This window comes from Dendrobates tinctorius, unplaced genomic scaffold (assembly GCF_039654945.1).
Source record: "Dendrobates tinctorius isolate UK_male_01 unplaced genomic scaffold, ASM3965494v1 ptg000154l, whole genome shotgun sequence".
NCBI lineage: Eukaryota > Metazoa > Chordata > Amphibia > Anura > Dendrobatidae > Dendrobates > Dendrobates tinctorius.
In genome coordinates this window covers 16,997,336-17,013,066 of record NW_027361821.1, presented here as the reverse complement: position 1 = coordinate 17,013,066, position 15,731 = coordinate 16,997,336, and the positions used below count along the sequence as shown (strand labels likewise).

At 42.7% G+C, this 15,731-nt stretch overlaps 1 protein-coding gene across 1 annotated transcript in view; it reads right to left on the bottom strand.

Moving 5' to 3' along the window:
* Nucleotides 1–311: 311 nt before the first annotated feature.
* Nucleotides 312–15,731, bottom strand: part of GAB3 (GRB2 associated binding protein 3) — a 192,897-nt gene continuing 177,477 nt past the window's right edge. Inside the window, exons 9-10 of the mRNA XM_073547624.1 lie at nucleotides 3,862–3,975; nucleotides 312–2,798 (exon numbers count right to left, since the gene is read on the bottom strand). Of these exons, the coding sequence (XP_073403725.1) occupies nucleotides 2,682–2,798; nucleotides 3,862–3,975 (231 nt within the window). The 3' untranslated portion in view covers nucleotides 312–2,681. The remainder of the gene's footprint in view (nucleotides 2,799–3,861; nucleotides 3,976–15,731) is intronic.

The window sequence follows — 15,731 nt, the reverse complement described above, 5'->3', positions numbered from 1 at the left end:
TGGATTAGCCACATATCATCTACCATAAATATATAATGGATGCTGATCTTTCAGGAAGTTGGCCGTGACCTGTGCTACCATCAGTGGAAAGGTGATCAGGATTCCCATTCTTTTGTAGGTTATCCCCCAACCATCTGTCCGCTGAGAGCAGCCCCGTACATTAGACAGCTCCTGATTAGTGATGAGCGAGTATACTCGTTGCTCGGATGTCTCAGGGCATGCTCGGGTGACCTCCGAGTATTTTGGCGTGCGCGGAGATTTAGTTTTCGTCGTCTCAGCTGCATGATTTGCAACTGCTAGACAGGCTGAATACATGTGGAATTCCTAACAAACAGGCAATCCTCCCATGTATTCAGGCTGTCCAGCAGCCGCAAATCATGCAGCTGAGACGACGAAAACTAAATCTCCGAGCACGCCAAAATACTCGGAGATCACCCGAGCAACGAGTACACTCACTCATCACTACACCTGATCCCATTGATGGGACCCTCATCTACTACACATATATGGCATATGTGAATACCCCTGTAAGTTACTCTGCAGCCAGCAACAGACAGCGCAACACTGAGGCCACAGAAGGCAAATGATGCAACATTTTTAATGAAACCCAATTGCAAAAATGATTTTTAGACCAAAAAATATTAATTTAAGGAAAAAAAAATGCCCTCGAAGGTGTCCAAACCCTAAGAAAACAAATAGTAAAGACTGGGAGCATGAAAATTGCATTTCTGACGTTACTTGTCTTTTGTACTACAGCTATTTTTGGAACCAAATTCAAGATTGTTCTCGTGCGAGTGACATACGGTTCACACAACACACAAAACAGGTTCTACGAAGCGTACGCCTGGGCTCACCTATATTGTGCAAGCCAAGAAAAGAAAGATGGTGGGAGCTACAAACGGTTACCTTAAAATAGTCCTCCAAGACCTGGGGGTCCAGAGGTCCAGCCCTTCATATAAGTAACAAGTGTGCAGCCTTTACATAGATTTATGGAGCCAGACATGAGATAATGGGAGCAGATAAGGAAGAAACCTGACTCTTTAGTGCCACCTGCAGGTAGCCAACCTGGAACGCCACATTTACACTGCGCGACGTGCAGCCGCTGACCAGCGACATGTTTCCGCAGGCAGTCTGTGCTCCAGATGTGCAGGGAACAAGCTATAGTAGATTATTAAGTGCACATAGGTTCTCGGCAGCACCGGTGCTGTTCACATGACGTGCTGCTGAGAAAGATCATTTCACCAGACAAACAAGCATTTAGCGTAGCACAGAGCGCATGGCACCACACGATTTCCGCCTTACATAGCGCTGTGGCCAAATGGAGTTCACTATATGCTCTGCCATCAGAGTGTGAATAAGGCCCATATTGTAGGGCCCAAGCATTACTACTCGTGGGATTGCCTTATCAATAAAAATATATTCTTCTTGATTTTTGAGTGTCGAGTACTTCATAGACTTAATGATGTCAGATATGGATGTACTCGATGCAACAAATATGTAATGTGATATTACTTAAAGGGGCTTGTCCACTACTCAGACATACTTTTCTGAATCACTATGTTCCTCCCCATTGTCATGTCAGGAGAGCCAGTGCCGACACCACTGGCATGGTACCAGCACCGGAGGCGAGTATAAGGGGTTACTCACACAAGCGTATACCACAGCCGAGTGCTATTTCAGGTTTTATTGGACAGCACTCGGCCAATGTAATGCTATGGGGCTGTGCAGATATGTGATTGGATCGCACTCACCCATACAAGTCTATGGATGTGTGTAAATCATCGGCCTGAACTCAGATGCCATCAGTGCTAAATGTGTCTATAATCAATAGATCTTGGAATAATGGTTATTTCCACAACTGAAATCTCATTTTTGCATATTTAGAAAGTATGCATTCTCCTACATTTTTAGCACATTGGATAATATCCTATGCATTGGAATGGATACAATGTTAATAATAGTGATAATTATTACGCGATGCGACAAAACCAACATTCTCCCCTTTCCCAGACACAGCCCAGGCTTAACACATTGGGGAGTTTCAGAAACACAACTCGAACTCGTCCATTTTTCGAGTCTCAGTGCTATAGCTAAACCCAGTGGTGCGATTATTCTGCCCCTAAATTTGACATTAAGTTTCATAGAGAACATAAAAATAGATCACAATAATAATAATAAAAGAAGAGAGTGCAGTGCATAAACTACAGTGCCGCTAATATAAATATATCAAAATTGTGGAATTCATTGCACCTATGCTAAAACCGAGAGGTCTAATGTGCACTATAAAAACTGAGGGAACGAGACTACTCCGTGCGTTGGGAGTATCATCCGGTCTCTCAGGAGGAAGAGCGTCGTTACATGATGCGCTGCATTTCATATGGCTTATCGAGAAATGAAGTGGTAATGTGTAGACTTCATATCCATCTCATCGTTCATACATTCTGTACCTGGAGCATACTCCCATGTATACAGCCAGCGCTTGCGTTAGATGCATGGATGTGAGTGGAAACCTCTCAGCACTTTGCACATAAAGTGTATAGGGAAATAAATACATTTTGTCCCTTGCTTTTTCCTTTTTTTCCCCCTGCAGCTTGAAAGGCAAGTGATAAAAAATGTCCATTTAGCTGCAGTATAAATGTGTCAATCTAGTGCAAAACATCAGAGCGACCATGAGCGCGGCTTTACACTTTAGATTGTCTCTCATCAGACCACTCCTGTTTAGTGTTCTGCAGCGCTTGGGTCTTCTTCTCATCCACTTGTACGTAGTCTACTCGCTGCTCCTCAGACAAGAAAGGTTTCTGTGGTCAACAAGAAATATCGTCAGGGTACTAATAAAGAATGCATGGAAGTTTTATAATGCACAACAAACAAAAAGTTCAGTGTAGGAATAATTTATATAAACTTCATTGTAAAATTTATGTTCCACACCTGTCCCGTGTCCAGGCTCTGCTCCCCTCACCTCAGTCCGCTGCCCTCTGTTGTACTCCACGTCAGGCTTCACAGATTGCCCGACATGTGACAAATTCTCCGTAGGCCTTTTAAGGCCCATTTGGACACACATTTGTGTCTTTGGATTCTTATTCATGACTCTTGGTTAGTATTTTTCAGTTCCTGGGCACACTTTGCTAACCTGCTACAATCCCTGCTGCTCTGCTAACTTCTCTTCGCCCTTCCTACTCTTCTCGGGACTCCTGTGTGTGCCATGTCCACGCTCCCCATGTGCCATTGCCAGTTGACTGATGCCCGGTTCTGTGTACTCACCGGGACCTGGGGCTTAGTGGGTCCAATTCACAAGAAGAGCCTTACACTTTAAAGGTATTTTCCAACTATATGTTTGTTTTTTTAAAGGGGTTGTCCACTACTTGGGCAACTTCTCAATTACTATATTCCCCCACGTAAAATGAAAACAGCCTGTACTCACCTCTGGCGTCGGCGCCGTACCAGCGATGTGAGCGCCGCGTCTCCTGGGGCTCACATGACATTGTTATGTCACATGAACCCTGCAGCCAATCAGAAGCTGTACATGGCCCGCTTCACTCTTACTTCCTGAGAGAGTAGCAGCAGGGCTGACTTTCTCCAGTTTTGTCAGGGAGAGTGAAGCAGAGCATTATCCGCCACTGATTTTCTGCAGGTACAAATCTGTTTTTATTTTATATGGGGGAATATAGTAATTGAGAAGGGGTTGTCCAGTATTTGGACATTAAATCCATGGATCTGCTGTAGATAAATACACACCCCCACAATCAGACATTGACAACCTATCCTAATGATAGGCCATCAATGTTAAAGTCCCATACAACCTCTTTAATGGGAATATTTCCATGGTAAATGTACACATAACAATTACTCTAGAGATCTCACCTTTTGTACAGGAGATGGAGATGCAGAATTAAAATCTAATGCCAGATAATCAAGATTAAACTTCTTAGGCCACGGGAAACTGCCACTGCTGGGGGATACCCCTTGTCTCTGCTCCTTTAGGAAATGAAAACATAGTTATTGTGGTTGTCCAAGTTACAAAACTCATTTTTACATAACCTATTGGAGAATTCTGACTATAAGGAAACATGTCACATCCAAAAATGCTACTCATCTCCAAACACAGAGGTAATCTGTAGGTGAATAGCGTCTAAATAATGCCTGGTTAGTTAGCTGAAGAAGCAGCTACAGGGAGAACGTAAAATTTGATTCTCCCTGTAGCTGCTCATCTCCAGTCATCGGGGAGGTGCAGGGGGCAGCTACTGTCACCGTTCATTATACAGGGTATTGTAATAATTCCCCTGTACATTTATTGACAGCCTGATCTGTGCATGCGCACTCGCACACACAGCAGGGCATACTGTCATTTAGTACTACAATAAGCAGCATTATTTTCATATTATTGCAGACAATATGTGTAATGTATAAAAGGGTGGAAACATTTAATATCAGATGTAGAACAGTTTGTGAAAATTAACAATCATATGGTAAATTACTGATCCATTGCTATTTATTCTCTCCAGTCTCCTAGAGAAAGCAAAGTGGTCACTAAATGGCAAAATGAGAAAAAAAATCAGCTAAATGCAAATTGCTGGCCAACAACCTGCTCTTCATAAACTAGCTGGAGAGGAGTAACAGATATTAGAGAACAAGCAGCCCCAAGTCGGGGAGGAAGGCGGCCTTTCTGGTTGGGCTTCATGTAGCGCCACTTAAATATGCACATAGAATAAATAATCCATGGGAGGTTAAGTTATAAGAAGTAGTCATTTTGATAAACCAAATTAAGGCCCGTTTCATAGTAATATAGCGCTGTCTGTCGGGCACTATATCAGGATTCTGTTGGAATCCCCAAATAACTATTCTGACAGAACCCCGATGGGGCCGACAGTCACTGTGGACACTGGTTTCCATGTTGGTAGCATTTGTCTTTTTCAGGAATGTTAAAAAACATGGCAAACCAAAGACAAATACTGCCATTTGTGTATTTTAGTAGGAAGCATTGCTGTGGCTTTTTTGCTTGAACTGTAGTCTACTATCACTATTAAAAATAATCCTGCTGAGGTCAATCGACTTTCTCCTGAAATTGCCCAAAAATGATTGTGAGTGCAGGCCGACTGGTGGCACGGACGGATTAAAATACAAGTCCTACATTATGCTGCCTAATAAAGCAGCGCTAAATAAATGACTGGCAAGAAATAGATAAGTGGTGGCCACTGGTATGGATTTGTTAATGTAACATCTCTGGTGCAGCAGCCAATACAAGGGGCTCAGTGAGGTCTTCCAATCTCTGTGTCACTTCCCCTCTAAGGCCGGGTTCACACTTGCGAGTGCAATGTGGGAAACTCGTGTGAGTCCCTCGCCTCAGTACCCGGCACTGCTGCCGGCACTCGGACTGGAGCGTTCAGCTGCATAGAAATACATGCAGCCGCACACTCCAGTCCGAACCACCGGCGGCAGTGCCGGGTACTGAGGCGAGGGACTCACACGAGTTTCTCGCATTGCACTCGCAAGTGTGACCCCGACCCAAGGCTAAGTTCCCATACTGAGCTTTTGTTGAGTTTTTGACGCTATGTATTTTGGCTGCACAAAGTTACAGTCACTGCAAAATGAATACGACTTCTAGAAATCTCGTGCCCACTGTGCTTTTTTATGCAGCATAAACTGACCTGCGGTGCGAAATCCACATGTCAATGAATGGACGCTGAGTTTAATGTGCGGATTTTCCACATAGATATGGAAAATGTGTAGGTAAAGAAAGCATATTCGTTCTATGTGTGTCTGATGTAGAAACGTACTAAAAACGCATAAGATCTGTACACAACTGTATCAATGAAGTAGTTTTGTTGAAGTCAAATAGCAGCAAGTATCACAAGCAAAACAGCTGAATTTAAAACCTGACAAACCAACAAAAGACAAAAAAGGCAGGGTCAAAATCACAATAAAAATGAGCTCAAAAACTCTAAGAAAAACACAAGTAACCTAATGGGTGCAGAAATATGCAACATCAAAAACACACCAAATACTCATGGTGTGAACACATCCTTAGGTGACCATGGATGGTCTATTAAATGTTACCCATGTCAATAGGTTCCTCACCTCTAAAACTTTGATAAAGTTGGGCTTTCAGTCCATTTTGTCCTTTTTCATACAAGGGTAGAGCACTCTTCACGTCCGTACATTGGTAACTAACTACTGCTGTAAATTTAGTAATATCAGCGTTGCTCGGTTGATCAGAATGTACAGTCATGGCCAAAAGTATTGACACCCCTGCAATTCTGTCAGATAATATTCAGTTTCTTCCTGAAAATGATTGCAAACACAAATTCTTTGATATTATTATCTTCATTTAATTTGTCTTAAATGAAAAAATGCAAAAGAGAATGAAGCAAAAAGCAAAACATTGATCATTTCACACAAAACTCCAAAAATGGGCCGGACAAAAGTATTGGCACCCTCAGCCTAATACTTGGTTGCACAACCTTTAGCCAAAATAACTGCGATCAACCGCTTCCGGTAACCATCAATGAGTTTCTTACAATGCTCTGCTGGAATTTTAGACCATTCTTCTTTGGCAAACTGCTCCTGGTCCCTGATATTTGAAGGGTGCCTTCTCCAAACTGCCATTTTTAGATCTCTCCACAGGTGTTCTATGGGATTCAGGTCTGGACTCATTGCTGGCCACCTTAGAAGTCTCCAGTGCTTTCTCTCAAACCATTTTCTAGTGCTTTTTGAAGTGTGTTTTGGGTTATTGTCCTGCTGGAAGACCCATGACCTCTGAGGTAGACCCAGCTTTCTCACACTGGGCCCTAAATTATGCTGCAAAATTTGTTGGTAGTCTTCTGACTTCATAATGCCATGCACACGGTCAAGCAGTCCAGTGCCAGAGGCAGCAAAGCAACCCCAAAACATCAGGGAACCTCCACCATGTTTGACTGTAGGGACCATGTACTTTTCTTTGAATGCCTCTTTTTTCTCCAGTAAACTCTATGTTGATGCTTTTGCCCTAAAAGCTCTACTTTTGTCTCATCTGACAAAAGAACATTCTTCCAAAATGTTTTAGGCTTTTTCAGGTAAGTTTTGGCAAACTCCAGCCTGGCTTTTTTATGTCTCGGGGTAAGAAGTGGAGTCTTCCTGGGTCTCCTACCATACAGTCCCTTTTCATTCAGATGCCGACGGATAGTACGGGTTGACACCGTTGTACCCTCGGACTGCAGGGCAGCTTGAACTTGTTTGGATGTTAGTGGAGGTTCTTTATCCAAAATCCGCACAATCTTGCGTTGAAATCTCTTGTCAATTTTTCTTTTCCGTCCACATCTATGGAGGTTAGCCACAGTGCCATGGGCTTTAAACTTCTTGATGACACTGCGCACGGTAGACACAGGAACATTCAGGTCTTTGGAGATGGACTTGTAGCCTTGAGATTGCTCATGCTTCCTCACAATTTGGTTTCTTAAGCCCTCAGACAGTTCTTTGGTCTTCTTTCTTTTCTCCATGCTCAATGTGGTACACACAAGGACACAGGACAGAGGTTGAGTCAACTTTAATCCATGTCAACTGGCTGCAAGTGTGATTTAGTTATTGCCAACACCTGTTAGGTGCCACAGGTAAGTTACAGGTGCTGTTAATTACACAAATTAGAGAAGCATCACATGATTTTTCGAACAGTGCCAATACTTTTGTCCACCCTCTTTGTTATGTTTGGTGTGGAATTATATCCAATTTGGCTTTAGGACAATTCTTTTTGTGTTTTTTCATTTAAGACATATTAAATGAAGATAATAATACCAAAGAATTTGTGTTTGCAATCATTTTCAGGAAGAAACTGAGTATTATCTGACAGAATTGCAGGGGTGTCAATACTTTTGGCCATGACTGTATATCTCTATGTTAATGCTTTTCTGACATAACATACTATTTTGAGATCCAAGCTATAATTATGGCAGACAGATGGTGAATAGGCAGCAGGATTTTAATTAGGCCATTACAGAAAAAAAATAACAAAAATCTTTAATTTATATGGTATGTATATTCAGGGAAAACCAAATGCACATGCAGATGGCTGTTAGCTGTGCGAGTTACAAGTTAAATGAAATGCTACCTTTGGTGCGGTGCATTCATAAGGGCACACTAGATGCCAGCAAATCCCCCAATCTAGACATATTGGGATACGGTTATTAACACTGTCTTAAGTTTAGACATCTGAGAATAAGTCTGCGCCAAATTACAGTAACTCATACTGGATATTGTTTGGTACTTCCTTTAACGACTTTGGGTGCAATATTACAAAATCTTATGTCCATGTAGTCCTCCTGCTCTGAATAACCCCACCCTCACCAGTGATTGGCAGCTTTCTGCTTATGCACAGTGCATACAGAAAGCTGCCAATCAGTGATGTGGGAGGAGTTATACAGAGCTCGGCATTTAGAGAACTGCTAGAAAAGAGGAATTGTATCAAAGTGACTGAAAGCAGCAAAGTAAGTGATACATCGCAGGAATCGGGGTCTTTGCCCCTACATCACGGTAACATAGTAACATAGTTAGCAAGGCCAAAAAAAGACCTTTGTCCATCCAGTTCAGACTATATTCCGTCAGAATAAATCCCCAGTTACAAAACTAGCCAATATGAATAAACTGTGTAGTATATTATGTACAGTTGTGTGAAAAGGTGTTTGCCCCCATCCTGATTTCCTATTCTTTTGCATGTTTGTCACACGTAAACATTTTAGATCACCAAACAAGTGTAAATATTAGGCAAAGATAACACAAGTAATCACAAAATGCAGTTTTTGATGAAGGTCTTTATTACTAAGGGAAAAAGAAATTAAAACTTACAAGGCCCTGCGTGAAAAAGTGATTGCCCCCTAAACCTAATAACTAGTTAGACCACCCTTAGCAGGAACAACTAAATTCAATCATTTAATATAATTGGCAATGAGTATTTAACAACACTCTGGAGGAATTTTGCCCCACTCATCTTTGCAGAATTGTTGTAATTCAGCCACATTGAGGGTTTCCGAGCATGAACCTCCTTTTTAAGGTCATGCCACAACATCTCATTCAGATTAATGTGATTAATATTTGACTAGGCCACTCCAAAGTCTTATTTTTTTTTCTTAAGCCATTCAGAGGTAGACTTGCTGGTGTGTTTTGGATCACTGCTCTGCTGTATAACCCAAGTGCATTTCAGGTGGAGGTCACAAACAGATGGCCAGACATTCTCCTTTAGGTCTTTTTGGTAGACAGCAGAAATCATGGTTCCATTTACCACAACAAGTCTTCCAGGTCCTGAAGCAGCATAACAGCCTCAGACTATCACACTACCACCACCATATTTTACTGTTTGCATGATGTTCCTTTTCTGAAATGCTGTATTACTTCTATGTCAGATGTAATGGGATATACACCTTCCAAAAAGTTCAACTTTTGTCTCGTCAGTCCAAAGAGTATTCTCCTAAAAGTCTTGGGGATGATCAATATGTTTTCTGGCAAAACTGAGACGAGCCTTTATGTTCTTATTGCTCAGCAGTGGTTTTAATCTTGGAACTCTGCCATACAGGCCATTTTTACCGAGTCTCTTTCTTATGGTGGAGTGATGAACACTGACCTTAAGGCCTGTTTCACACATCAGTTTTTCACCATCAGTCAAAATCCGCCAAAATTTGAAAATGGCGGATCCGCTTTTCTTGTGGCGGATCCGCCATTTTTTCCCATAGAGATACATTAGTGGCGGATTTTGGCGGATGGTCGTCCGTTACGTCCGCTATTCGGCGGATCCGCCAGATTCCTGGCGGATTCTGTCTGAAGTGAACGGATTTTGCAACTTTTTTGGCGCAGTCGTCCACCATGTGGTAGAATGGGCGCCTATGGGTGGCGGATCCGCTATTTTGCGGAATCCGCCGGCGGAATCCGCTAAATCGCACTGAGCATGCTCAGAAAAAAAGATACTTTTCCAGACAGTCCAAAAACTATATAAGGTGGGCTAATTAATCATTGGGCCCAGCCATCCGGCACCAGCCAGACTGACAAGATGGAGCCAGCCAGACAGCACCTGCCCAGCATCAAGACCCCAAGCTGAGAAGAGAGAGACAGAGCCTGCCAGCCAGCCATAATCAGCCCAGCAGCAAGACCCCCAGCTGCAAGATCCCTGGAGCAAGAGGCCTGCCAGCAGCTGTCCAGCACCAAGCCAGGACAGAGAGGCCTGCTACCAAAGCCACCAAAGCCTGCAATTGTGTGAGTATTAAACTATTTGTGTGGGGCATGTCTGCCGGTGTGGCCTGTCTGTGTGTGTGTGTGAGTGGTCTGCCTTCCTGCATGTATGTTCGTGGCCTACCAGTGTTGCATGTCTGTGTGTGTGTATTTTTATTATGCTTTTTTTTCATACTTTGTTTTACTGTTGCATGTGTACTGAATTTTATTTTCATAGTACTGTAATTTTAGTTCAATATTTGCAATTGTGCTGTGATTGTGTTGTGTATTGTATGTTGTGTAACTGTGGTGTTGTATGTGGGGTTTCTGTTGTATATCACTGTTTTTTTATTTTTCATTTATTGTGGTATTTAAAATAAAGAGCAGAGTAGCTCCTACTTGTGGAAAAAAAAGTTTTAATAAAAACTGTTTATCAAAACTGTCCGTAGTATTATTTTAAAACCAGGTAAATTTAAGTATGGGTATATGTACAAAAAAGGTACATTAAGTGTTGGTTTTTGGTATACAAGTGTGGTTATACTCTCAAGTGAGAGATTGGAATTTACACATGCAAACACTTGGGTATACTCTCAGTGAGAGTTTCAGGGTATTACACATGTGCAATCACAGTGTGGTTACACTCTCAGTGAGAGGTTGTAAGGGAATTTACACACATGCAAACACTTGGGTATACTCTCAGTGAGAGTTTCAGAGTATTACTCACATGCAATCACAGTGTGGTTACACTCTCAGTGAGAGATTGTAAACGAATTTACACACATGCAAACACTTGGGTATACTCTCAGTGAGAGTTTCAGGGTATTACACACATGCAATCAGAGTGTGGTTACACTCTCAGTGAGAGATTGTAAGGGAATTTACACACATGCAAACACTTTGGTATACTCTCAGTGAGAGTTTCAGGGTATTACACACATGCAATCACAGTGTGGTTACATTCTCAGTGAGAGATTGTAATGGAATTTACACACATGCAAACACTTGGGTATACTCTCAGTGAGAGTTTCAGGGTATTACACACATTAATACCAATGAAGATTTTTCTTTTTCTATGTTATTAAAATTCTCTTTATACTTGCAGATCCATTCAGGAAGCACCGCCAGCCAGGCCGCAGCAGAGAGCCGCCAGGCCGTAGCAGAGAACACTAGGCAACCAGTTCTATTTTCCCTGTAAGTATATTGGCCTGAACACTTTTTCTGATCCTTTGTATAGTAGCTTTACAAGTGTCTTTATACTTGCAGATCCGTTCAGGAAGCACCGCCAGCCAGACCGCAGCAGAGAGCCGCCAGCCAGGCCGCAACAGAGAACACTAGGCAACCAGTTCTATTTTCCCTGTAAGTATATTGGCCTGAAAGCTTTTTCTGATCCTTTGCATAGTAGCTTTACAAGTGTCTTTATACTTGCAGATCCGTTCAGGAAGGACCCGCCAGCCACACCGCAGCAGACCCGCAAGCCAGACCGCATCAATGTCTTCTTCTGAGAGTTCCCCCTCACATCATCAGCGAACTGAGGTAAATATTTTTTTTTTTTTACTCTTATTTTAATTTTTTTCTTTTTTTAACCCTATATGCATGTATTATGTTTTCACAGGAAGCTGAATCTGTGGAGCTTCCAGGAGGAGACATGCAGGGTGGAGAATTGCAAGGAGGGGGCGCGCAGAGTGTAAGTTTAGCAGATACAAAAACTCACATACATACATACATAATGCTACACCCAACACAAACATTCATCATAGCACACACAATAACTACGCATCCATCCAACCCCCCAATTTTTATTTTTTTTTCAGTCTTCAGAATCCGGTGCCCGCACTAGAGCGACTCCCAGGACATCCCAGCGTCGTCGAGGTGCTGCCTCTGGTGGTCGGCGAACGGTAAGTAACCCTTTATTTGGGTGATTGACTTATGAACCTCATGTGTTTGAATGTAATCATTTTTTTTTTTTGTTTATTTTTTTTCTTCACAGGTTTCACAGCGTGCTCCCCAACGACATGTGGAAGAGGCTCTTCTAATTGATGTCGACCTCCTCATTGAGGTTGTCCAACCACAGGAGCCGCTGTGGAACATGGCAAACCGCTTACATGCCGACCAACCAACCACCCGACGGCTATGGGATGAGGTGTGTTCGTAGGTTATAGAGAACTGGGAGGAGCTCGATGCGGGGGCCAGGGATTTTGTGCATAAGTATTCCAATTTCAGTAACTTATATTCCAACATGTGAAGTGTTGAATACTAACCACTTTTTTTTTTTTCCTTCACAGGTGACAGGGTTATCATACGGTGGTGGTCGCTCAGGGATCGCTTCAAGAGGGACTTCAACAAGGAGATGCAGGCCCCGAGTGGATCGGGAGGACGCAGGAGCACCCCGTATAAACATTACAGAGCCCTGTCGTTCCTCCGGTCAACGATGGTGAGCAGAAGGTAAATATTCCACACACCATTTCTGTAGTACAAATGTTTACATGTTTAACCTAATTTTTTTTTCAGCAATGCTAAATGAAATATAAATATATTAATATATATTTTTTTCTCTTTTTTTAGGACTGTCTGCAGCACTCGGGGGCCCGCTTCTGAGTTGCCTCCCTCTGGAGGGATCCCTTCGGAGACCGCCACCGGTGACCACATCGAGGTATCCGACCCCTCTCTACCTTCCCTCTTGTCTCGTCCCTCTATCCCCTCCACCAGCACTGGAGCAGCAGGGCAGACTTCATCACTTGAAGCTGCTGGTGACAACTTACAGTACCCTTCACCCCACCCCTCTGACACTGCCGCAACATCTCGACCAACTTTTGGTTCTGGCCGGCAGCGTCTGAGAGGTCAGGAAAGGATGACCTTGTCTGAATGTTTGAGTCTGAACTCATCCGTCAGAATGGTTTCCACATTTATGGACAACAGTTAGCTTCTGGGTTGAACATGATAAATCAAAGTATCATGGAACTCAGAAGCTACATGGAACGAATGAATGCAGAGTCAAACCAGACACCGAGACATATTTTTTTTCAGTCAGTTGTTTAGCAAATGGAAGGTTTAAGTACTCACCAGCAGATGCATGTGATGCAAGCCTGTCACAATGCTCTAGTTGCTGTACTCTCCGAAGCATCCCATTATACCCATGCACCTATTCCATCACCTCATTCCACCGTCCATCCTCCCTCTGTCCATCCTCCCTCTGTCCATCCTTCCCCGTCCATTCTTTCACCATCCATCCTTCCACCACTATCCATCATCCTACCACAATCCATCCTCCTACCACTCCCTCTCCTTTGTCTAGTTCCCCATTCCATTCTTCCGGGTACCTTCCTTCCCCATTGCATTATACCCCAATGCCCTCACCATACCCACCCCCACACACCTTCAATGTTCCCACAAACCTCCTCTGTCCATCAACTCCCATCCCAACCTCATGTTTTCAACCCCCCTTTCACTTCTGATCCTCAGCAACTCTCTTCCCAGTCCTCCACCCCCCCTCGATGTGGTCAACCCTGTTAACCCCTCCGATGATATCTCCACCCAACAATACCGGCATCTGTAATATTATCAAAAAATTTGTTATATATCTAATTTTTTAAAAAAAATATTAAAACAGTATTCTCAAAATTACTAAACAGTATTTAATTTTGAAAAAAATTGCAAAATATACATGTTTTTGTTTCAAAAGAATTTTATTGTGTAGTGTCCTTTTTTTCTTAAGTTCTTGGTAAAAGGTTGAAAGTACACCGGTGGTGTACAGATACAAATACACAACACATGGTAACATTGCAAAGTACACAGGTGGTGTAAAGGTAAAAAAACACAACACTGTTATTACCCACAATTGGTGTAAAGGTATCAAAACTAAAAAAGGAAAAATTACTAAAGTTTTTCTTATCCAAAAAAGGAACCTTGGTAAAAAAAAAAATTATACCTTGTCATCTTGCCAGTCGACTCTTCCTTCTGGTGACAGAAAATAATCCGCAAATGTGTCCCTCATTCTTGACACTGACACAGTACTCCGAACACTTGTCTGCTGATAATCCCACAAGGTGGTTTCACAAACATTTTCTTCCATGGAAACAGGTTCCTTTGAAAGTACAAAATTGTGCAGGATGACACATGCCTTCACCACCTCATCCACATTCTCAGTTTTCATTTTTATGGCCGTTAAGAGCACTCTCCATTTTGCAGTTAAAATCCCAAAAGCGCACTCCACCACTCTTCACGCTCTTGTCAATCGATAGTTAAATATTTTTTTCCCGTGTGTCAATCCATGACTACCATATGGCTTGAGAAGATGTTTGGACAGTTGAAATGCGTCGTCACCAACACACACAAATGGCATTGGTGGGCCTGTTGTTCCAGGGAGTGGTCTTGGAGGTGGGAAATCAAAATTGTCTCCATACAAACGACGGCCCATTGCGGACATCTTGAAGACCTGAGAATCATTTGAATGACCATACGTACCAATGTCCACCGCTATAAATTTGCATTTGGCGTCTGCAATCGCCATCAGTACAATAAAAAAGAATTTCTTGTAGTTGAAAAATTCTTATCCAGATCCAATGGGTTTCACAATCCTTATATGCTTCCCATCCACGGCACCAACGCAATTTGGAAACTGGCAGATTTGTTGAAAGTTGTCTGCAATCTCCAGCCACCTTTCCTGTGTTGGCTGTGGGATTAACTCCTCCTGTAGACAATCCCACAATGCCTGGCAGGTCTGTTGGACAATTCCAGATATTGTCGATATCCCAAGCCGGAACTGGTAATGGAGGGAGGTGAAGGATTCTCCAGTTGCCAGGAATCTGGCAAAAAAAGGGGAAAAAGTAAAATTAATACAAACTACAAGCCATAACATAACAATAAAAGTCTGCAGAATCTGAAACCTTTTAAAAAATAGAAACTTACCGAAAGGTCACCATCAAACGCTCCGCCGGTGATACAGAAAACCGCATGTAGGTATCCCGTCTCCGGATGTGCGCTCCAACACGCTCCACCAATATCTCGAACAAGTCCTGGCTCATGCGCACATAACTGAAGAACTTGTCCAGGTTATCCCTCAATTCCAGATACAGTGTAGAAAACACACCAAGGGTAAACCTCTGTGCATTTATCGGATGAATCCACTGCCGTCGTCTCTTCCTTCTCCAACGCAGGATTCGCAGTCTTCTTTTCTCCCTCTGGAGAGCAATAATTGCCAACCAATTGCAGTGAAGATCAAATTCCACACAGAAGCTGTTAATACTCGCAATAACTCCTTCCATCGCTGCCACTAGCTCTAAAACCTTTCAAAGATATTGAATTACAACACCATAGATATAGTTTCCCCTAGTTTCCAGGATCCAATCACATTTGGGAGCATTTTCCAAGAGCCAATCATATTTGGGAGCATCCCATTATGGAGGTGTGGAAAAACGGATCCGTCAGAAAACGGATCTAACGGATGGCAAAAACAGATGCCAGCGGATGGAACGGATCCGGTTTCTGACGGATCCATACAAAAATCCGTATAGCGGATCCGTCAGAAAACGGATTCGTACCATCCGCTTGCATCCGTTTTTTCACATTTT